The 25,742-nt window shown below is 31.7% G+C and overlaps 1 protein-coding gene across 2 annotated transcripts; it reads left to right on the forward strand.

The window, feature by feature from the left end:
* On the forward strand, positions 1-24,407 carry LOC143085042 (phosphopentomutase-like). Of its 2 annotated transcripts, none has more exons than XR_012981232.1 (18): positions 1-164; positions 1,661-1,760; positions 2,676-2,743; positions 3,589-3,677; positions 7,191-7,275; positions 8,515-8,622; positions 9,013-9,182; positions 9,398-9,521; positions 9,819-9,884; positions 10,366-10,463; positions 10,980-11,074; positions 14,955-15,037; positions 15,821-15,914; positions 16,720-16,849; positions 17,059-17,161; positions 17,641-17,727; positions 18,541-18,752; positions 24,138-24,407. XR_012981232.1 is itself a non-coding variant. In XM_076261181.1 (18 exons), the coding sequence occupies exons 1-18, from the start codon at positions 84-86 to the stop codon at positions 24,241-24,243; spliced, it is 1,821 nt and encodes a 606-aa protein (XP_076117296.1). In that variant the 5' UTR covers positions 2-83; the 3' UTR covers positions 24,244-24,407. The 2 variants fall into 2 exon arrangements, 1 of the variants encoding a protein (XP_076117296.1); XM_076261181.1 differs by having other exon boundaries at positions 2-164; positions 18,541-18,674.
* The last annotated feature ends 1,335 nt before the right edge of the window (positions 24,408-25,742 follow it).

Raw genomic sequence — 25,742 nt, forward strand, 5'->3', positions numbered from 1 at the left:
AGGTAATTTTCCGTATTACCTCCCTTAGCGGCCTTGAATATTCTGTCTGCTATAATTTTCTCGCGTATAATATTGTTGCAAGCATGGCTTTAAACGCTACAAATTACGATACAGGAGATGAAGAATTAAATACAAGGCTGAGGGAATGGTTTGAATGGGATAAAGTAAGTCAAAAAGTGTGGATTCAACTGAGATGCTGCAAATCATATATTTTAGCCCTAGCTTTCCCTTTTTTTCAAAATATTTGTTTGTTTGTATATTTTTAGTATTAATTATTTATAAAGCAAATCAACATAAGTATACTTGAAAAGAACCTGTATTTGCTATAGTTTTCTAATCGTAGTCATGGTAGTGGTCACTGATAATATTGAAAAAAGGGGGAGGGCAAACAAAATTTGACCTAGCCCAAGTGTATATGAATAGGGCTCTTCATGGTTAGTTCGGCCATATTGGATAGGGGGTAAAAATAGTGTGAAAAATACGGGAAAACATCATTAAAACAAAGCAGTTGCTTGGAAACACACATAGGATTTCAAATACTTTCCACTGCCGGATCTAGAAATTTTCATAAGTGGGGGCCCACTGACTGCCTAACGGGGGCCACTCCAGTGTTGCTTTAGTGATTCCCTATATAAGCAACCAAATTGTTTCCAAAAAAGGGGGGTAGCTTCATGATCAATTCCTGTAAAAAAAATTGTCAAAAAATGTAAACACTAATGTTTTCTTTTAGATGATAAATAAATCAACATAAATAGACTAATCACAGTATTTTTTTCCAAAATAATTTTGGATAATTATTTAAGACCTCAGACAAATCAAGATAAGAATATTTTGATGAATGATGTTCAATTTAAACAAATTAACACTTACAGTAGCAGACTGGTTGACGCCTGACAGTAAAGACTTTAAGAGCATATGCTGCAAATGTGCAAGGATGATTGCAACTGCAGTTTACATGTAGCCAAGGTTCTGGTATAATAAGCACCCAATTGATTTTGGGGTCATTAAAGATCAAGGTCATGGTCATAGTTACTAAAATAGACTTGACATTTGTGCAAAACAGGTGTGCCAAATGAAAAAATGAAATAGTTACAAATTGGATTGCATTGATATTTTATAGATATGTGGTCATACAATTTATATGATGAAATAAAGAACCAAATTAATGTTAAGGTCACTTGATCGAGGTCAAGGTCACATTTACAAAAAAGTTTATGTAGCAAATTGAAAATATTACTGAAAATAATCATTTTTTTTTTACATAGATTAGACCGTTGGTTTTCCTGTTTGAATGGTTTTACACTAGTAATTTTGGGGCCCTTTATAGCTTGTTGTTCGGTGTGAGCCAATGCTCCGTGTTGAAGGCCGTACATTGACCTATAATGGTTTACTTTTTTTAAATTGTTATTTGGATGGAGAGTTGTCTCATTGGCACTCACATCACATCTTCCTATATCTATATCTGAAAGTAAAGAGAAGAAACTGAAAGTAAAGAGAAGAAACTAGACTATTGATTCTGTCAAAATAATCTTTCTCCATCACATGGAAATGAGATATGTATATTCGTACTTGTGTTTAAAAATTACACTTACATTCAAGGTGTCTTCATTTATAATTTTAAAGGTATTTTGTAACGGCTTTATGAATATATTTTTTTCAGAATGAGGCAACAAGATCAGACATATTACAGTTGGTAAATGAAAAAAATATAGAAGAACTAAAGAAAAGGTTGTTAAAAAGAATGGAGTTTGGGACTGCAGGTTAATTTGTTAGAGAACATTTGAATGATTGAGTTTGTCTTGATCATTAAGGCATTTCCAGATTTAAACAGATGGGATAAGAGGCACTCTTTATTAGACCCCAACCACCCATTAAATAAGATTTTCATTTTATACATTGGTAATTAATACAAAATTTTAAAGAAATGCAACCTCTCACCAATTTCCTAATTTCCCTTTAGATCTAGAACAGCTTTTAGTAAATACAAATAATAATGCTCAGATGTATCATCAATCTCAAATACTTCATTAGCTTTGTAAACAACTGCATGATAAAATGCTCGATATATTTATAACTAGCGCAGTTTAAGATGTACATATTAATTGCTCCTATAATACCAACTTTTCATGTGAATCCAAATTTTGTGTAGCTTAAGTAATTTTGTTAATATAACTGAAATTTGAATAAAAAATTTACAGACATGACAGAATTTATGCATTAGAGCTTGAAAAAAATTAAAAAATCAAATGATAAAAATTTTGAAAAAAATATTTTTTAGATCTTCGTGCATTAATCATGTTAATGTAAATAGCATCAAGAATCAAAACTCTCAAGCTGAAGATAGTTCTTTAATATGTATGCTCCAAACTCGTAATAATATTGCATTGACATGGAGTTTTGAAGTAGGTGAAACATGTCAATATGGCGCCTGACTCCTTAGTTATAGTTACGCCATATCATCTGTTAATTTTCTGTAAATTTGACAGTAAACAGTAGTCAAAGCAAATTAAATGAGTTTTTTTTTTTTTTAGAATTTTCTGTTGAAAAATAATGTAGGAAGAAATCAAGAACTTACAGTTTTTTTCATTTTTTTTTTATAGATACATGATTAACTCTAGTAATGGTTTATACATTGATAATTCACCATCAAAAACAGTTTATATGCATTTTTGCAGGACTTAGAACTCGAATGGCAGCAGGATTTTCTATGATGAATGATTTAACAATTATCCAAACTACTCAGGTAAGAATCATTGTTATATTTTGCAGACCAAGGCCTGTTTGGTATAATTACCTACTAGTGGCGAAATAGAGAGAATACTGATATACAGAGATAAGGCCAAACAAATAAGTATCTGAGTTTACTGTACCCCTACCTACCCTAATTTTTATCCCCTACCTTTAAGTTTTTTTTAACATTTTTGATTAAGTACTGTTACAGTTACAATGTTGCTCCCACAAACACAAGGTAAAAAAAATAATTAAATTTAAAAAAAATCCCTACCTACCTAACCTATTTTTTTCCTGCACATGACAGTAAACACATACTTTTTTGTTTGACCTAACTTACCACAAAAGCTCCAATGGTACTATTATTAGTTGAAGCCACACCAATTATTGGTATCAGTGGCAAAAGTTCTGACATTTTAAAAGTATAGGTAAGTGAAAATGCACAATTAACAGTGCCTGGTGATGATTCATAGCCTTTATCACTGGGCAAGGCTTATTATGTGTTTTGGTATTATCTTTCTATACTATTTATTTAACTATGAAAAAAAGAATTTGTACCTGAATTATTGCATGAATTGCAATATTAGTTAATCTATAGCTAGAAGTCTGTCTTTTGAGGTTAATTTGACAGGACAAAAATGATACTATTATTGGTTTTTAAACATCTGATTCAGTAAGACTTTAATAGCAGTGCGTATTCCAAAATGTCATAAAAAATGTTAGGGTAGGCACTAACAATTAGGATCATGAGGATAGGTAGGGTTAGCAAAAACACAAGAATTTTGGCCTTATAAAAACTATATGTCCTGTTGACAAGTCAATAATAATAATTTTGATATATGTTCATTATATTTTCAGGGTCTGTGTCAATATTTATTAAAAAATTGTCCATCTGTAAAAAGTAATGGTGTGGTTGTGGGTTATGATGGTAGACACAATAGTGAAAGGTAAATGTACATACAACATATAGCATTCCTTGTACATTGAATGTTCCACAATGTTTGCAGAATATGTCATAATGTTATGTATATAAAATTGTATTTCAGAAGAAATTTCCCGAATATGACTAAAACAGTTAGAAAATCTTGTTATGTATTAAACGTTTGGTTGTTCCTGTAACTAAGTAACCATGTGCATGATGAATGAAGAACAGACTTTCAGTCTAACTATTTCTTATTATACCCCACGCAATGAAGTTAATAAGGACACACTAAGTAGATGTGCATATCAACAGGAAATTACGATTCAATTTTTTTTATAGGAGTTTGAAATTATTTGCTTCAATATACTTCTGCAACAGTTTGTCATCGCAACTCCTCTGAAACCACACATCAGAATTTCATGAAACCTTTTTAGATAATAAGGACATACTATGTAGATGTGCATTTCAACTGGAAATTAGGATTCAATTTTTCTAGGAGTTACTCCCCTTTGATTTTTTTTGCTTCAATATACTACTGCAACAGTTTGTCATCGCAACTTCTCTGAAACCACACATCAGAATTTCATGAAACTTTGTAGATAATAAGGACATACTATGGAGATGTGCAAAACGACAGGAAATTATGATGCAATTTTTTTTCTATGAGTTATGCCCCTTTGGACTTATTTGCTTCAATATACTTCTGCAACAGTTTGTCATGGCAACTCCTCTGAAACCACACATCAGAATTTCATGAAACTTTGTAGATTAAAAGGACATACTATGTACACGTGCATATCGACAGGAAATTATGATTCAATTTTTTTTTCTTATAGTTATTTTATTTCTCCAGTGAAAATGTGGGGACATGGGGTACATGTACTTATGTGAGCGCGCTCACTAAGGTTCTCTAATTTTCCTAGTGCTAATTGTGACATTTCAGATGTTTGCAGTCTTTTTACTGTAAACTCAAACCAGCTGTGCTAAATACAAACATTGTCTCAGAAAAGTTATATGAATGTAAACAGGATTTTTCTTAAAGTCATAAGAAACCCCAAATCAAAAAAAATAATGCATATGTTTTTTTATAACTCAATGGACAGTTTTCATTATAAAACTTATGTACATATACTTTTTTCTGAAGAATTTTTTTTAATTTATTCATATTTAGAAGAAGCTTACTTTATTTTAATTGCTTCCTTCCAGGAAGCAATTCCCCCCACATATTTTCCGTATGCAAAGTGACCTTAATGTGACCCATCTCGTAAAAATCCGTTGATCACAATACGCATGGATGTCCTTTAAATAAACTATTATCTGAATTTACATGTTAAACACGTGCTCAATTTCCATACTTTTTTGTTGATTTTTTGTCGATTGTTGACAAACAGGTGACAATCGTTAAACTTTGGCTTTAAAACACGAACTTTAATTACCTGCCATTTTTTCACAACAACACTGACCGATTGAATAAAAAATTGACGATTTTACGAAATTTACACGAAAAAAATGATAAACTCGTGCACAGAAGACTAAGTTTATGATGTTTGTATGCATTGGTTCAAGAATTGAAAGAACATTATTTTTCACCGGTCACTCGTTTCTTATGACTTTAATATTGCAAAATATTAAAATAGCATTTTAAAATTATAAATCACAATAATAAATGTACACACTAATTTCTGAATTTACAGTATGCTGGTTGACCTCTTATCCAAGCTTTTTTAAATGTTTATGTGTTGACTTTGTGTTATAGATTTGCCTGGTTGACAGCGACAGTGTTTATCAAGGTTTATATTAGTTGTAAAGATATTTATGTGTTGACTTTGTCTTACAGATTTGCCTGGTTGACAGCAACAATGTTTATCAAGGTTTATATTACTTTTTAAGATATTTATGTGTTGACTTTGTGTTATAGATTTGCCTGGTTGACAGCGACAGTGTTTATCAAGGTTTATATTACTAGTTAAGATGTTTATGTGTTGACTTTGTGTTATAGATTTGCCTGGTTGACAGTGACAGTGTTTATCAAGGTTTATATTACTTGTTAAGATATTTATGTGTTGACTTTGTGTTACAGATTTGCCTGGTTGACAGCGACAGTGTTTATCAAGGTTTATATTAGTTGTAAAGATATTTATGTGTTGACTTTGTCTTACAGATTTGCCTGGTTGACAGCAACAATGTTTATCAAGGTTTATATTACTAGTTAAGATGTTTATGTGTTGACTTTGTGTTATAGATTTGCCTGGTTGACAGTGACAGTGTTTATCAAGGTTTATATTACTTTTTAAGATATTTATGTGTTGACTTTGTGTTATAGATTTGCCTGGTTGACAGCAACAGTGTTTTTCAAGGTTTATATTACTTTTTAAGATATTTATGTGTTGACTTTGTGTTATAGATTTGCCTGGTTGACAGCAACAGTGTTTTTCAAGGTTTATATTACTTTTTAAGATATTTATGTGTTGACTTTGTGTTATAGATTTGCCTGGTTGACAGCGACAGTGTTTATCAAGGTTTATATTACTTTTAAAGATATTTATGTGTTGACTTTGTGTTATAGATTTGCCTGGTTGACAGCGACAGTGTTTATCAAGGTTCATATTACTTTTTAAGATATTTATGTGTTGACTTTGTGTTATAGATTTGCCTGGTTGACAGCAACAGTGTTTTTCAAGGTTTATATTACTTTTTAAGATATTTATGTGTTGACTTTGTGTTATAGATTTGCCTGGTTGACAGCGACAGTGTTTATCAAGGTTTATATTACTTTTTAAGATATTTATGTGTTGACTTTGTGTTATAGATTTGCCTGGTTGACAGCGACAGTGTTTATCAAGGTTTATATTACTTTTTAAGATATTTATGTGTTGACTTTGTGTTATAGATTTGCCTGGTTGACAGCGACAGTGTTTATCAAGGTTTATATTACTTGTAAAGATATTTATGTGTTGACTTTGTGTTATAGATTTGCCTGGTTGACAGTGACAGTGTTTATCAAGGTTTATATTACTTTTTAAGATATTTATGTGTTGACTTTGTGTTATAGATTTGCCTGGTTGACAGCAACAGTGTTTTTCAAGGTTTATATTACTTTTTAAGATATTTATGTGTTGACTTTGTGTTATAGATTTGCCTGGTTGACAGCGACAGTGTTTATCAAGGTTTATATTACTTTTTAAGATGTTTATGTGTTGACTTTGTGTTATAGATTTGCCTGGTTGACAGCGACAGTGTTTATCAAGGTTTATATTACTTTTTAAGATGTTTATGTGTTGACTATGTGTTATAGATTTGCCTGGTTGACAGCGACAGTGTTTATCAAGGTTTATATTACTTTTTAAGATATTTATGTGTTGACTATGTGTTATAGATTTGCCTGGTTGACAGGGACAGTGTTTATCAAGGTTTATATTACTTTTTAAGATATTTATATGTTGACTTTGTGTTATAGATTTGCCTGGTTGACAGCGACAGTGTTTATCAAGGTTTATATTACTTTTTAAGATATTTATATGTTGACTTTGTGTTATAGATTTGCCTGGTTGACAGCGACAGTGTTTATTAATGCAGAAGTACCTGTCTACCTCTATTCCAGAGTTTGTCCTACCCCTTATGTGGTAAGTAATACTAAATAGGACTGTAATTAAATTACTTAAAAGTTGAAATCCAATATCCAGACTGTTGCATTACTTTAAGATGAATAGGATAAACATTGAAAATAATTAAAACCCCATTGCTATTTTTATGCCCAACCTAGGCATATGCTAGGGGCAGTATGTTTTCAGGTCTGTGCATCTGTTTGTCCTGCTGTTCGTCCGTCTGTCCTGGTTAGGTTAAAGTTTTTAATCAAAGTAATTTTTGATGAAGTTGAAATCCAATAAACTAGAAACTTATTACACATATTCCCTATTATTTTAATTTTTATGCCAAATTAAAGTTTTGACCCCAATTTCACGGACCATGGTACATACAAAATGATAGTGTGAGTGGGGCATCTGTGTACAATGGAGGCATTCTTGTTGTAAATATTGTACACATTATTTGATCTTGTTTTGTTTAACTTTCACCAGGATAATTGTGAAATCAATTGGTTTCAAAAATGCTGTATTCTTATGTTCCTAAAAATAATAATATGTAATACATTTGTACAAGCATTTCATGTTTAAAAAAAATAAAGGCATTTTCTTTGTCATCTCCCTATTATAATATATAAATTTCATATGAATATGAACCCTGCTTTGTACTAGACACATGCTAAGCATATTTAAAAAAAACATAACTAGTAACAATCTACAGAAAGACATGCTACCCAAAATATTTGAGCCAACCAGTCTTTGTTCTTACTCTTTTAAAAATGTTGCTTGCAAAATGGAGAAGCAGAACATACCAATTTTAAAGTCTTCTGTTTGACTTTGACAATGATTGAACGCATAACTTTCTGGTGATCTCAGAGGGTGTTCCAGTTTTTATGAATACATTGAAATAGGACATTTTTATAAATACATTGACAATTGTATTTAGTTTATAGAACCATTGCATGTAATATCCATATCTGTAAGCTATTTTAGGTTCACCTGACTTGGACCACATGTCATGGTTCAGGGATCAGCATTAGGTTATTCATGATTAGGATTGGTTGTCAAATATTCTAACCAATAGGTCTTCTTTAAAATTTTGAAGATCATGAAAATACCACACTGAATTGAAAGTGAAAATTTCATGAAATTACAAAACAAAAGAAAGAGATCACACAAAAAACTTCAATATAATATACAATTTTGGTAATTCAAAATTTCAATAAAAAAGAATTAGTTTTACCAATAATGGACTGACCAATTTACCTCTTTCATTTTCAGGCGTATGCTGTGATACATTGTAAAGCAGATTGTGGAATCATGGTTACAGCCTCACATAATCCTAAAGAAGACAATGGTTACAAAGTCTATGGAAGTAATGGATCTCAGGTCTCAGATATTTAGGATCTGTCGTAATATCATACTTTGTTCAACTTGTGTTAAAAATATCAATATTTTATATGCTTCTTATTGTTTGTTCATAAGAATAATAGACTTTTGAAACTTTACTATTGTGACATCATTCATGTTAAAGTCTACTAATGGCTTTATTAAAAGTCAGCTATTACATATACCATGAAGGGATCTTATCATTTTTTTTGTTTTTGCTTAAAATATATATTCCTTCATGAAAATGCATTAAATGAAACTTTTTGAAGAGTAGAAACAGTAAGATTTCAAGTTTATCAAGTTTCAGTTAAGATCGAAAGTCTATGAAGACCTGTTAAAACATGGATTATAATCATTAAAAATTTGAATTATTTCCCTTTTCAATTCCAGATTATCTCCCCTGTTGATAAACATGTAGCAAAGTCAATAGAGGAAAACTTGGTACCACTGATAACTTCGTGGGATGCATCAGTTGTAGAGAAAAGTCCTTTAAGGAAGGATCCTTACAATGATATTTTGAAACATTATAATGAAGATCTGAAAAAATTATGTTATTTCAGGTAAAATTACTGTAACTTTTTTAACCAAACAGTATAGTTAATCTGTTTATAAAGGAAGAAAATATATTGAGCAAAACAGATCCTGCTGTTCTTAACATTCTATATTTAGTAAATTATAAAAGAATTCTAAAATAGAAATAGACTAAGGCACTTAAGTATATAGAATTTAAATTGAGCATATTGTGTATTGTGTATGGTGTTATCATACATTGTAGAGAGCAAAACAGTAAATCATCTGTAACATTTACATACACTGCCATGCATGGTGTGGGATATCCTTATGTTTTAGAGGCCTGTAAAGTGTTTGGTGTTAAAGAACCGGTCCCTGTGGTAGAACAGGTCAGTATATCTGTTATCTGAAACCGATTGGACTGCGCTGAAATATCAATATTGCAAAATATCTATAGTCAACAAAATTCAAGACAATGAGAGTCCACTATAAATCTTTAAAAACATTGTTCAGGAGCTGCCGTATTTCCTCTTAATATAAACTTTCTTATAACCTTAAGTCGCACAACAACATGGAGCCAATGCATTTATCACTGCAGTTTCATGAAGTCTGAAAGGATTTTGATATACTTTCCTAATGTCTTACTACTGTATCATAATATTTGTAAAGTAATTTTCTTTCAACAGATAATGCCAGATCCAGAATTCCCAACAGTACGATATCCAAACCCTGAAGAAGGTGAAGGAGCTTTAGTAAGTTAACTTAACCGTGGGATTACAAAAGTAGTAAAAGCTAAGTTAAAGAGAAGAAAGTAAATATATGGAGACATTGGCTTTTAAATATATTTTATAATTTCAAACTGTTGAATCTACCTAAACCTATAAATAACTTATGGTTTTAGTTTTTGAATATTTCTTTTTCCTGCTTTACATAGTTTTGAAAGGACAGAAAGGTTAGGAAATAGTGAAACCACACAAAATCTTGACAGATTCGTTCATTAAAACATTTGAAAATTGAAAGGGGTTAAAAATAATTATGTATCATTGTATGGTATGGTTGCCAATGAAAAATCTCTCCATCAGGCACCAAATGATGAAGAAGTTTACACAACTCTTGCCAAAAAAATATTCATGCTTACACAGTAAATGTATTTACACCTATCCATTCTTTAAAGATAAAATGCCAATGCATGTATAAATGTGAATTAAGATATTACTTTTTGATTATTTTTAGTCCCTGGCAATAGACACAGCCAATGCTAACAATAGTTGTGTGATTTTAGCCAATGACCCTGATGCTGACAGACTTGCTATTGCTGAAAAACTAGAAAGGTAAATCAATATTCAAAACACATTTCTTCCTCACATGAATTGTTTTATCAGGGTGCTTATATTTTATAGGAAAATGGAAGTATATTGATATCTCATGAACTTGAATTGTTTTGCTTGCATGAGTACTAAATATTTTATTTCTGTTTGTAACACAGACATGTGCCTTGTTGACATGTTTTGTAGTTATACTACAGTATTGAAATAGTTATACATTTTGATTATAGTTTAAAAATACTGGAGTTATAAGAACAGTTTCATTTCTTTTGAGCGTGAGTCAAACAGCCGGCCTCTCTGCATTCTTAAAAGGCAACCGTAATATCTAAACTATTGGACACCACAATGAATCTAACCAAACACTCAACCACAAAATCCAACGAAGAAAGCAAAAATCAAGACAATTGAGATCAGCACATTGTTCTACCCTTTTAAATTGTTTTCTTTTTTTTTATATCTATTACCCATTGAAATTAGACAAAAAGATGAATGGTAAATTAAATATTTTATTGATAATTTCAGTGGTAAATGGCATATTTTCTCAGGAAATGAAATTGGTGCATTGCTGGGATGGTGGAGTTGGCTTTCCTTTAGACAGAAGAATCCTGATGTTCCAGGTAAGGTATAGTGTAAAGGAAATGAAATTGGTGCATTGCTGGGATGGTGGAGTTGGCTTTCCTTTAGACAGAAGAATCCTGATGTTCCAGGTAAGGTATAGTGTAAAGAAAATGAAATTGGTGCATTGCTGGGATGGTGGAGTTGGCTTTCCTTTAGACAGAAGAATCCTGATGTTCCAGGTAAGGTATAGTGTAAAGGAAATGAAATTGGTGCATTGCTGGGATGGTGGAGTTGGCTTTCCTTTAGACAGAAGAATCCTGATGTTCCAGGTAAGGTATAGTGTAAAGGAAATGAAATTGGTGCATTGCTGGGATGGTGGAGTTGGCTTTCCTTTAGACAGAAGAATCCTGATGTTCCAGGTAAGGTATAGTGTAAAGGAAATGAAATTGGTGCATTGTTGGGATGGTGGAGTTGGCTTTCCTTTAGACAGAAGAATCCTGATGTTCCAGGTAAGGTATAGTGTAAAGGAAATGAAATTGGTGCATTGTTGGGATGGTGGAGTTGGCTTTCCTTTAGACAGAAGAATCCTGATGTTCCAGGTAAGGTATAGTGTAAAGGAAATGAAATTGGTGCATTGCTGGGATGGTGGAGTTGGCTTTCCTTTAGACAGAAGAATCCTGATGTTCCAGGTTAGGTATAGTGTAAAGGAAATGAAATTGGTGCATTGCTGGGATGGTTGAGTTGGCTTTCCTTTAGACAAAAGAATCCTGATGTTCCAGGTAAGGTATAGTGTAAAGGAAATGAAATTGGTGTCTTGCTGGGATGGTGGAGTTGGCTTTCCTTTAGACAGAAGAATCCTGATGTTCCAGGTAAGGTATAGTGTAAAGGAAATGAAATTGGTGCATTGTTGGGATGGTGGAGTTGGCTTTCCTTTAGACAGAAGAATCCTGATGTTCCAGGTAAGGTATAGTGTAAAGGAAATGAAATTGGTGCATTGCTGGGATGGTGGAGTTGGCTTACCTTTAGACAGAAGAATCCTGTTGTTCCAGGTAAGGTATAGTGTAAAGGAAATGAAATTGGTGCCTTGCTGGGATGGTGGAGTTGGCTTACCTTTAGACAGAAGAATCCTGATGTTCCAGGTAAGGTATAGTGTAAAGGAAATGAAATTGGTGCATTGCTGGGATGGTGGAGTTGGCTTACCTTTAGACAGAAGAATCCTGATGTTCCAGGTAAGGTATAGTGTAAAGGAAATGAAATTGGTGCATTGCTGGGATGGTGGAGTTGACTTTCCTTTAGGCAGAAGAATCCTGATGTTCCAGGTAAGGTATAGTGTAAAGGAAATGAAATTGGTGCATTGCTGGGATGGTGGAGTTGGCTTTCCTTTAGACAGAAGAATCCTGATGTTCCAGGTAAGGTATAGTGTAAAGGAAATGAAATTGGTGCATTGCTGGGATGGTGGAGTTGGCTTACCTTTAGACAGAAGAATCTTGATGTTCCAGGTAAGGTATAGTGTAAAGGAAATGAAATTGGTGCATTGCTGGGATGGTGGAGTTGGCTTACCTTTAGACAGAAGAATCCTGATGTTCCAGGTAAGGTATAGTGTAAAGGAAATGAAATTGGTGCATTGCTGGGATGGTGGAGTTGGCTTTCCTTTAGACAGAAGAATCCTGATGTTCCAGGTAAGGTATAGTGTAAAGGAAATGAAATTGGTGCATTGCTGGGATGGTGGAGTTGGCTTTCCTTTAGACAGAAGAATCCTGATGTTCCAGGTAAGGTATAGTGTAAAGGAAATGAAATTGGTGCATTGCTGGGATGGTGGAGTTGGCTTTCCTTTAGACAGAAGAATCCTGATGTTCCAGGTAAGGTATAGTGTAAAGGAAATGAAATTGGTGCCTTGCTGGGATGGTGGAGTTGGCTTACCTTTAGACAGAAGAATCCTGATGTTCCAGGTAAGGTATAGTGTAAAGGAAATGAAATTGGTGCCTTGCTGGGATGGTGGAGTTGGCTTACCTTTAGACAGAAGAATCCTGATGTTCCAGGTAAGGTATAGTGTAAAGGAAATGAAATTGGTGCCTTGCTGGGATGGTGGAGTTGGCTTACCTTTAGACAGAAGAATCCTGATGTTCCATGTAAGGTATAGTGTAAAGGAAATGAAATTGGTGCCTTGCTGGGATGGTGGAGTTGGCTTACCTTTAGGCAGAAGAATCCTGATGTTCCAGGTAAGGTATAGTGTAAAGGAAATGAAATTGGTGCATTGCTGGGATGGTGGAGTTGGCTTACCTTTAGACAGAAGAATCCTGATGTTCCAGGTAAGGTATAGTGTAAAGGAAATGAAATTGGTGCATTGCTGGGATGGTGGAGTTGGCTTTCCTTTAGGCAGAAGAATCCTGATGTTCCAGGTAAGGTATAGTGTAAAGGAAATGAAATTGGTGCATTGCTGGGATGGTGGATATGGCTTTCCTTTAGACAGAAGAATCCTGATGTTCCAGGTAAGGTATAGTGTAAAGGAAATGAAATTGGTGCATTGCTGGGATGGTGGATATGGCTTTCCTTTAGACAGAAGAATCCTGATGTTCCAGGTAAGGTATAGTGTAAAGGAAATGAAATTGGTGCATTGCTGGGATGGTGGATTTGGCTTTCCTTTAGACAGAAGAATCCTGATGTTCCAGGTAAGGTATAGTGTAAAGGAAATGAAATTGGTGCATTGCTGGGATGGTGGAGTTGGCTTACCTTTAGACAGAAGAATCCTGATGTTCCAGGTAAGGTATAGTGTAAAGGAAATGAAATTGGTGCCTTGCTGGGATGGTGGAGTTGGCTTACCTTTAGACAGAAGAATCCTGATGTTCCAGGTAAGGTATAGTGTAAAGGAAATGAAATTGGTGCCTTGCTGGGATGGTGGAGTTGGCTTTCCTTTAGACAGAAGAATCTTGATGTTCCAGGTAAGGTATAGTGTAAAGGAAATGAAATTGGTGCATTGCTGGGATGGTGGAGTTGGCTTACCTTTAGACAGAAGAATCCTGATGTTCCAGGTAAGGTATAGTGTAAAGGAAAGGAAATTGGTGCCTTGCTGGGATGGTGGAGTTGGCTTTCCTTTAGACAGAAGAATCCTGATGTTCCAGGTAAGGTATAGTGTAAAGGAAATGAAATTGGTGCATTGCTGGGATGGTGGAGTTGGCTTTCCTTTAGACAGAAGAATCCTGATGTTCCAGGTAAGGTATAGTGTAAAGGAAATGAAATTGGTGCATTGCTGGGATGGTGGAGTTGGCTTTCCTTTAGACAGAAGAATCCTGATGTTCCAGGTAAGGTATAGTGTAAAGGAAATGAAATTGGTGCCTTGCTGGGATGGTGGAGTTGGCTATCCTTTAGACAGAAGAATCCTGATGTTCCAGGTAAGGTATAGTGTAAAGGAAATGAAATTGGTGCATTGCTGGGATGGTGGAGTTGGCTTTCCTTTAGACAGAAGAATCCTGATGTTCCAGGTAAGGTATAGTGTAAGGATGATGGTGCTTAGCCTGGTATCTTGGCCTAACCTTCTCTTTGTGTCAGTAAGGCCAGGCTTAATACAATCCATGTGACCACTTTTCAGTGCTGAACAGGACTAAATTACTGTGCATGTACATGGGATGTAAACAATAGAAATATTTATCAGATTGCTAATTAACTGTCTATCCACTAATCAAATCAGTTTTGTTTGGACAATCGTGACTTTATTTTGTTGAAAATAGAATTTGGCATGAATTTAAAAACAATGTTTAAATCATATGTGGCTATATCAATATTTCCTGCCATATTATGATAGTTTCCCACAATGCATTGTTCTAAAATTCAATGAACAAAAATCTATAGATTTTTTTTCTGTTTTTGTGTTGTTTGATAGCTGTCAAATTGACATATACCCAATATATGCTTTTATTTACATACTAACATACTATGTTTTAGCATCTGAAGTGTATATGTTAGCAAGTACAGTATCATCTAAGATATTACAGACAATAGCCAGAAATGAAGGATTTAATTTTGAGGTATTTTTAACTAATGAATAAATATTAATATTACCATGTTTTATATGTATTAAATGAACAATTGTCAGTTTTGTTCATTTTATAAACACATTAGCTTGTGATAAATAAAATTGATAAGTGGTTTTATATTAGGTCTTTACAAAATTCAGTTGTGTATGTATCATAAACATGATCTACAGTTACTCTACAATTGCATTCAGTTCGTTGTTATTTTTATTTTTTTATTACACCCTTTGCGTACGTTTTTTTGTTGTTGCATGTTTCTCACATTCAAAGTTTTTGGGAGTTTATAGAAATCACCCTATTGTTCTATGTACCTCTTACACTGCAGGAAGTATAGAACACAGAGTTGTAGAACACTTCACAAGTATAAAGGAATAGTAGCCTTGTATAACATGTTAAAGGGGAGATAATCAAATTAACTTACAGTAATGTTTGACAGAGTTATCCTTTTGTGAGATAAATCATAGTTCTAGTTGTTTTTGAACTTCATAAGAATGAGTTGTATCTTGTAAGCATTTTTGGATCTCCTAGGAAGTATTTTTCTGTTAAATGATACTTTGAATTCTAGCGTTACCCACTTGGCCTGACATGACTTCAATCTTTTGGACTCACTACCTTTCAAAGTCTTCGATGATTCCCATGATCCCATCACTCTGCTCTAGTTCAGTAGGATATGTACCAGCATGAATATAAAAATTGGTTTTAACATGTAAAAGATTTTAAAAGTCCAGTTAAAATGATTTCATGTATATACATTTAGACTTTATCTGTATTTTATAGGAAACCTTGACTGGGTTCAAATGGATGGGAAACAAATCCGATGAATATCTGAAGGCAGGGAAAACTGTCCTGTTTGCCTTTGAGGAGGCTATTGGTAAGATTGTTAGGTTAATATTTATTACTCCACACTCTGACAGTGTATAAAGCATTATTGCAAACATTTTGTCCATTCATTTATTTGTCAGTTCATCTGTATTCACCAGACAGATATTTTAGTCACTCTTTTCTCAGAAACTACTAAATATAATGACTGTCAGCAGCTATAATACACAGTAATGAGTTGTCACACTACAAATTGAATTTGACAACAGAATGTTTGTTTTTTATAAGAAAACAGGTGCTCAAAATGTCGTTTGGAATATAATTAGTTGTTATGTAATTATAATTTAATCAGATATCATTCATCAAGAAAGGAGCAGAGTTTTGTTTTTTTAAAGCATCATTATATTTTGGAGAAGAAGATATGAATTAAAAATAAATGTTTTGATAAGTTTAATCAAGCTTGGCATATTTACCAGGAGGCTTTACAGGATAATTTGATGGAAAAGCAACTACAAAATTAACAGACACGAAACTATTTTTTTTATTTGTTTTTTAATTTACTATATTTGTTTTTGTATTTTGCTTTTTTTCTTAATCATCTTTTATTTTCTTTTATTTATACTTTTTTTTGTCCTTTTTAATAAAATACCATTATAAAATCCCAACAAAATGTTATTTTCAAGTTCTATACATTTTCTGATGAGTTGTATTATTATATTACATTTATATATATATGAACTTGCTATTTGATAACTGTACTGTTGTATATTATATATTTTGGATAAAAGGAGCAACTTTACTGCCTTCAACAATTAACTTATATCAACCATGACTAATGCCTGTTTTTTGTATTACAGGATTCATGTGTGGTTCCAGTGTGCTGGACAAGGATGGAGTCAGTGCCTCCATGGTAACAGCAGAGATGGCAACTCATCTGTATGACCAGGGTCTTACACTTTACAAACAACTAGAAAATATTTACCAAAAGTAAGTTACTGTTCTATTATTCTTATACATTGTTATTATAGTTAAATTTACATCATGAATTTTTGAAGAAAGTTTAATTCAGAATCTCTAAAAAAAAAGTCCTTTAGAATTAAATTATAAATTAAAAGAAAAACAAATTCAAATTGAGTAAAACGGATATTTAAAAAATTAAATAAATGAGTGCCTTCAAATCATCTATTTTATTTTAGGTATGGCTACCACATAAGTTTGAATTCCTACTTTATCTGCCATGATAAAGATGTTATAAAAAAGTTGTTTGATGATCTGAGAAATTTTAATGGAACTGGGAAGGTAAGTGTATAATAATATAACTTTTGTAGATAGAGATAACCATTTAGCTAGAATATTGAAAACATATTTTTATAGGACAATGAACCAAAAGCTTGTTGTATTCATATGTTCTACATACACTATGTAAATGAACAATTATTATTTAAGTTAAACCTTTTGATATTTATGTACCTCTTACATTAAAGAAAAACAAGATAGTATAAATCAAAAAGAAACATGGAAGTAACACCAATCTTACTTAATACTTTAAAAAAGGTAATAGTTCTCTGTGGGCAATATGGCTTACTTTACCAATACATGAAAGAGCAAATAGTGCTGAAAAATGTGTTAAACACCAAATATCAATCAATCAGTCATGTGCTTGTTATAATAATAATGTTTTCAGGCTCTGGAATATGATGAAACTAAGAATTTTATTCGTTGATTTTTGTTCAGAATTGCTACTGTTGATATTACCAGTCATATCTGTGTCTTTACAGCACCCTGATACCTGTGGTCCATATAAAATTAAATATGTACGAGACCTTACTGTAGGAATTGATAACAGTAAACCAGACAATATACCAGTTAGTACAGAGTTATCTACCTTATTTATCATTCTAATCACTGTTAAATAAAGCAACAAACTTATTTCAATAGAAATAAAAACGCTTTTGATGTACTTGTGTAACAGTAAATGTGTTAGTGTAGCAATAAGATGGCCTGTTGGGATGTTACAGTGGATGAAACTAAAAAAGGTGGGATCACACCATGATATTACATCAACAAATTCAATTTGTGGAATGTTGAGTCTGAACCCAATTTCGACCTTTTCTACCTTCTGTGAGTGGCGTAAAAGGGTGTGTGTTTATCTGTGCGGAAGAATGCGAAATGAAATGCCATTTCACTATGAACGAACAGTTAAAAATTTTCTTGAAAATTGATCTTTTTACCTTTTTCACAAAACATGGTGAATAACGAACCTTTTTTTACAGCTGCACAGGAAATAAAAATGACAAAACATGTTGCAGTAAATAACCCTTTACCACCCTCATCTGTATTAAAAAAAAAAAGAAGTTACCATCTGAATACCAATAAAAAAGTGTTTCATGCTTTATGTCTTTTATATACACAGCAGAAATGATACATCAGTAATATTTTATTACTTGTCATTATTTAAAATAAAAACACAATTCTTTTGATCTTGTCTCATTACCTACTTATTAAACTTTGCAGGCTTGTTTTAAGTTATAAAGATTGCTTTTTCATAGTTTTGCAGAAAATGTATGTCTTCAATATTAAAATTTTGTTTTATACATTTATTTTATATCAAAACTCATACAATAATTTCCTGAAAATTTAATAGAGCTTTAGCATGCATTTTAATTAAAATATTTCAGACTTTACCAGTGAGTAAGTCAAGTCAGATGGTTACATATACATTTGAGAATGGTTGTGTAGCTACTCTTAGGACAAGTGGAACGGAACCAAAGATCAAATATTACACTGAACATAAACCAGATCCACAGAAAGGGTAGGTGGCGTTTATAGTGATGTGCATCTAACCTAAGATCAAGTATTACACTGAACATAAACCAGATCCACAGAAAGGGTAGGTGGTGTTTATAGATGTTTTATATAAAACCAAGCAGCCTAGTAGGGTAGACTAAGGATTCAGATAAACTGGTCTGCCATTCCATCTAAATTTCCAAACAGAGGGAGCACGTTTGAGACATTGTCACATTGGCATTAATTGGATGGGTCTTACAAATTTCACACCTCGCTACAAAATTGACCAATTATATTTACAGGAACTTTTGACAACTTGACCTCAATTGAAGATATTGCGATGCCACTAATTAAATAAGTAGTTTTTAATTAACTCCATGTTCTCAGCCCAGACAAATGCTCTCACGAGCTTGTTAGGCCAATTAAAATTAATTGATAGATTTTCATCCCCGCCCGCCCCGAATTTTTTTATTTTATAAAATTTACGATTTCCGGATTTTGTTCATTCCCGTTACCGGTAACCGTTAAAATTTCGTTTCATTCAATGCTTCCTGTTTCAAATTTCGGTTTTGTACCTCGAGTAAATCTAACCAAAATGATTAAGTCGACCTTTCCGCTGCTCTATGATGACAACATCATCTTCCGAGAGTAAAAATTGATAACGAGAATGACATGAAATATTGGTGTTACGAGAAAAACGCTGTTTCCAAGACTGCAAATCGCGGTATGTCACAAATTTCTGTGATTAGAAAACTGCGGACTTTTTTTATTTATGCAATGACTTTGTCTCAGGAAATTTAAACTGTAAATGATACCCAAAGCACAAGATTCGTGGAAACCATTGATACAGAAAACATGACTGAATTACAGATATTGAAACACAAGCACGAACTTTTCAGATTTATGACCGTTTATTGAATTTAAAAAGTCGACTAACATACGCATTTTATTTATGCAAGCCCTTTGATTTTACCCATGGCTGTTTTTTTATGTTGACAAACAGTAAATGTCCCAATACACCCAAACAGACTCATTAAACAACAACTTTTTTATTATTATTAAGTTCATGTTTTACATGATAATTATATTTTCATCTTGCATATAAAGTACCAACCCTATTATTTTCAACACTCTCTAAGTTTTCGTTTTATTCTGTACTCATAATAATTGTGTTGCATACCAATACATTTGCTTCATTTTATGGTAATACAAACCATTGTTTAGAAACCAAAATACATTTGTGTAGGCACATGTAGTCTAACTGAAGAGAGTATTTCTCACACGTTTTTGTTGTTAAGTTTTCAAAGCCGCAATTAGACGGTACCTCGAATTAGTGAATAACACTGTTACTATCCGAATAACACTTTAAATTTTAATATTAGCAAATATATCTAATTGCGGGCAGAGATGGGTCCGATTACTTTCAATGTAATTGATTAAATTACAATTACTTTGTCATTTGTACGATTAAATTAAATTAATGATTACATCATTTCTGAAAGTATCTGATTAAATTAATGATTACATTGGCAAAGTAATCATGATTACATCTGATTACAATGAATTTAAAAACAAAACATTTTGAATGATGTGGATGAATAAAAGTTTAATATAACTTTTTTGAGAACGTATTTTATTTGGTTCAATTATAAAATGATAACTTCAAATTAAACGTCATCTATTTAAATAAACACCAAATTTCACTACATATATATACATTACACTTTATCACCAATGATCTCTAAATTATTTTGAATTAAATTTTATAAAGATATATCATAATCAAGAGTTTTTTTGTTTGTCTTCTTACCTCTTTCATAATTTATATGTATTCCAAGTTGCAATTTATGGAAGTTTAAATATGGATGAAATAAAGTAACATTTGTACCAGTTAAAACTATGTTAAATTTTAATAGAAATGTTTAATCAAATTGTAAACAATATGTATTAAAGTATTAAAAACCATTGCATTTTACACGTCCAGTCCAAATACAAAAAAAAGTTTAAACAACATATTTGTCCAAGTTTTAATTTAGTTTGTGCTAATTAGATAAATTTTCATGTCTGATTTATCTTTTCTCATATATATTTCCCTACAGCTATATATACTCAATTGGTAATTGCAATAAAAACAAACCTTAATTAGTCTCCTACCTGTCAATTCAAAGTTGACAAAAATTAACAAAAGATTATAATTCAGGGTTAAAGAAAAGTATTACTTGAGTATATAACAGTTATTATCAAATATTAATATGAAGATCAATATAAAACGATGAATATACATGTATTTACAATATCTTTTACCAAGATAAAAGGTTTATAATTGTATTATATGTCTCTGCTTAGGCTAATGATGACTTTTTAATACTGTAACAGTTTATTTTTTAATGAAGTAGACAAGCTTAAAGTAACCAAACCATTTTAGTATGTTAAAAAATTATCAAATATGAACAAAGGGATTCATTTAATGACCAAAAACACAATTTTAGATTTTTTTCATTGTAATCAGAATGTAATCAAAAAGTAATCATGATTACAGGGTATTTTGAAAAGTAATTGATTAAATTAAATTACATGTAATCAGATTTTTGGCTGATTAATGATTACACTGATTACTTGAAAAATTGTAATCAATTACAGCTGATTAACGATTACAATTACAATTACCCCAAGTCTGATTGCGGGTAACACGAATGACCGAATAACACTGTTATTATCCGAATAACACTTTGAATTTTCAAATTAGCACATATTGGTGACTTTTAAACATTAATTATTAAATAATAGTATATTATCGATGTATTTAATAACTCATAAATGATTTATAGAAGGCACATAAGTTCATAAAAAACTTTTAAAATTTAGTGTGTACATTCAATATGGTGACCACGGAAATCACAATGGCCGCCATGTTCGATGTACACACTTAATTTTAAATGATCTTTATGAACTTATCTTCTTTCTGTAATTCATTTTTAAGTTGTTCAATACATCGATAATATATAAATATTTAATAATCAATGTTTAAAAGTCACCAATATGTGCTAATTTGAAAATTCAAAGTGTTATTCGGTCATTACAAGTGTTATTCGGATAATAACAGTGTTATTCGGTCATTCGTGTTACCCGCAATTAGATATATTTATTTAAGGATTTGAAATATTATGCAAGATTCCTCATGCTTGTGTATACATGATGTAAGCTTATTATTACACTTGCATATATGAAGAACTCGTCACAAAAGGGTTTCATATGAAATAAAATTTAAAAAATAAAATCCTCCCACCCGCCCTATTATTTTCAAAAATTTGGATGAAAATCTACTAATTAATTTTAGTTGGCCTTATCATATTCTTCACAAACTGAGCTGGTATCTTTCATTTCCTTGAGAACTCAGTAGGTATCTGCTAATTTCTGGTATGTTAAAAGTGGCATTTAAAAGCAATCGTTTCTACATCAACACCATGGTCTTTTTATACGACCGCAAAAATCTTAATTTTTCGTCGTATATTGCTATCAAGTTGGCTGCGTCGTCGTCCGAATACTTTTAGTTTTCGCACTCTAACTTTAATAAAAGTGAATAGAAATCTATGAAATTTTAACACAAGGTTTATGACCACAAAAGGAAGGTTAGGATTGATTTTGGGAGTTTTGATCCCAATATTTTAGGAATAAGGGGCCAAAAAGGGCCCAAATAAGCATTTTCTTGGTTTTCGCACAATAACCTAAGTTTAAGTAAATAGAAGTCTATGAAATTTAAACACAAGGTTTATGACCACAAAAGGAAGGTTGGTATTGATTTGGGGAATTGAGAACCCAACAGTTTAGGAATTTGGGGCCAAAAAGGGGCCCAAATAAGCATTTTTCTTGGTTTTCACATTATAACTTTAGTATAAGTGAATAGAAATCTATGAAATTTAAACACAAGGTTTATGACCATAAAAGGAATGTTGGTATTGATTTTGAGAGTTTTGGTCCCAACAGTTTAGGAATTTGGGACCAAACTTTGTTTGATTTCATCAAAAATTGAATAATTGGGGTTCTTTGATATGCCGAATCTAATTGTGTATGTAGATTCTTAATTTTTGGACCAGTTTTCAAATTGGTCTACATTAAGGTCCAAAGGGTCCAAAATTAAACAAAGTTTGATTTTAACAAAAATTAAATTCTTGGGCTTCTTTGATATGCTTTATCTAAACATGTACTTTGATTTTTGATTATGGGCCCAGTTTTCAAGTTGGTCCAAATCAGGATTTAAAATTATCAAATTAAGTATTATGTAATAGCAAGAAATTTTCAATTGCACAGTATTGCACAATAGCAAGAAATATCTAATTGCACAATATTGCACAATAGCAATTAATTTTCAATTGGAGTTATCTTTCTTTGTATAGAATAGTAGTTGAATCAACTTTAATCATTGTTTTATACAATATACAATGTATTTTCATTTTTACTACCAACTGATAAATTAAAACAATCTTTACCATTCAGTGATAACAAGCACTTTTTATTACATTTTAATATTGTATGATGTATTTAAATGAGCTGTTATTGTTGCAAACTTCATTAGAAATTTGAATTGAGATCAGTTTTGGATTAAGGAAAAGGGGGATGTGAAAAAAAATTGTGGTGGGGGGGGTCAATTTTTCTCATTCATGTACTTTTTTTATTGTGGGTTAACTTTTCAAGTTGGTCCAAATCGTGGTCTTGATTTCATCAAAAAAATAATTTTTAGAATTCTATAATATCCTGAATATAATCATGTATCTACATTTTGGATTTGAACCATAATAGTTTAATATCCAATTTAAAAATTTTAAAGTCTAATTTTCATTTCTTAAACCAAATTCATAATGTGACATAAACCTATGATGTGTCAACTATTTAATCACAATCCACATTTATAGCTGTATCAAACTTAAAAGTTGTGTCCATACTTGTCCCATCTGTTCAGGGTTCTAGTTCTACATCTGCGGTCGTATAATGCTGTGCCCTGCGAAGCAACTGGTTGACATATTATTTTAAATCAAAGCTGAATTTTGATATTGAACTTTATAAAAGGGCAGTGACAGATTCAAAAGTTACAAAGCTGTCAAGACAGGAAAAAGCCCAAACTTTGCTGGATGCCTTAACAACCATCAATGCTTTATATTTAGACTAAAGTGGTTAATTTTACTTAGATATTTATATATCCAAGTCAAAAAATACTATGATATACTAGGAAATAATCAATGTTTCTATCTTTACAATTATTGTAATAATTAAAGTTTAATCATATTAGATAACCTAACGTCTTACAGAAAGATCAAGGCAACTACTGTCATGTACAGAAGTATTGATATCAGATCCTCTGAATGTTTTCTCAACTTATAAAAGACTAGAATATAAAAAATTATTCATATGTAACATGGCTTATATGTTATTTTAGAAGTAGTAACACTCAATACTAAAGCTACATGCATTAATAAATATGATATGATTACAGATTGGACAAGCAGTCAGCTCAGCATGAATTAGAAGATATTGTACAGTGTATTATAACCTATTTCCTTCAGCCAGAGAAATACAACCTACAAACAAGGGTGACATAATTATACTACTTCCTGCCAGGACTAGGTATAATGCATGCTGGGAAGGATACCAAAGGGGATGTTTTGTAAATGCTGCTGACATTAAACTTATATCCATGTATTGTACTGTTCATGTTGTCCTCTTTGTCATCTGCTTTATTTTATAAATATTCTACACTTGTCAAGGTTTTATATTTTTTTGGTATTGTTTTTTAAATATTCAGAAGTTTCTTATTTATACATGTAGATAAATGTTCTTGATATACATGTACATAAGGGGTTAAAATAATAAATTTGTTTCACAATTTTTTTGATATTATTTTAAAATATCCTCCTTTGTAAATTTTTTGTCATAATATGAAACAGCTGACTCATTCTCAGAAGCTTTTTTATTTATTTATTTATTTTTTAATTTGATTTTTTTTATCAGTTAAAAACCTGATTCAAATATAAAGTTGAGGTCAACTCTAGTTAATATTTGTTTCCAAGCCTCAAACTTTTATAAAAAAAAAGGTAGATTTTGACATCATGATTGAATAATTCTAAATCTGAACTGTCTGTTCAAATGCAAACATATCAATCATGTATAATAAAAATTATTTCTGTAAGTAAAATATATATTAATCTGTTTTTATACGCCCGTCAAAATTTTGACGGGACGTATTGTGGTATACAAATGTCCGGTGTCTGTCCGGCGTAAACATGTCGCACCGTAACTTGAGAACGACTTATCTAAATTTCATGAAACTTAATATTGTTGTTTCTTATGATGGTCAAATGATCTGTATACTTTTTGGTGAAAATAAGATTTAAACTTTTTGAGTTACGTCACTTTGTAACTAAAACAGGGCTGTGTTTTTTTCACATGCCGCACCGTATCTCAAAAACGATTCTTGATTATTACTTCAAACTTCACACACTTCTTAGTTATATTAATCTTAATATCTGTATACTTTTTGGTGATGATTCAAAAATTTTTTTACATGTCGCGCCGTATCTCAAAAATGATTTATGATTATTGCTTAAAACTTTACACATTTCTTTGTTATATTAATCTAAAGATCTGTATACTTCTTGGTGATGATTCAAAATTTCATTTTTGAGTTATTGAGTATTTTGTAAAAAAGGGGGAGGGGTTTTTTACATGTCGTGCCGTATCTCAAAAACGATTTATGATTATTGCTTAAAACTTTACACACTTCTTTGTTATATTAATCTAGAGATCTGTATACTTTTTGGTGATGACTCGAAATTTTGTTTTTGAGTTATTCCAGTATTTTGTAAAAAAAGGGGAGGTTTTTTTTTACATGTTGCGCCGTATCTCAAAAACAGCTCATGGGGCAGCTGTTTATTCTTTTCAATTGTTAGTTTAAATGCTTTAAAATAAATTATCAGTAAAATTTGTATTGTATTAGTAATTTTTCAAGTCAGCCATGCAGTCACTTTCTGTTCAACCATATGTATATCAGGTGATAAGTGTCTTTTAAGTTGTTATTCAAAGTTATTTTCATAGATTCTGT

This window comes from Mytilus galloprovincialis, chromosome 8 (assembly GCF_965363235.1).
Source record: "Mytilus galloprovincialis chromosome 8, xbMytGall1.hap1.1, whole genome shotgun sequence".
NCBI classification, from domain to species: Eukaryota; Metazoa; Mollusca; class Bivalvia; order Mytilida; family Mytilidae; genus Mytilus; species Mytilus galloprovincialis.

Excerpts from the sequence above, each read along its gene's own strand:
- LOC143085042 (XM_076261181.1), top strand. The coding sequence starts at position 84 with ATGGCTTTAAACGCTACAAATTACGATACAGGAGATGAAGAATTAAAT. Across the intron at positions 7,276-8,514 it reads TTTGTCCTACCCCTTATGTG|GCGTATGCTGTGATACATTG; the intron begins GTAAGTAATACT and ends TTTCATTTTCAG. Across the intron at positions 8,623-9,012 it reads ATGGAAGTAATGGATCTCAG|ATTATCTCCCCTGTTGATAA; the intron begins GTCTCAGATATT and ends TTTCAATTCCAG.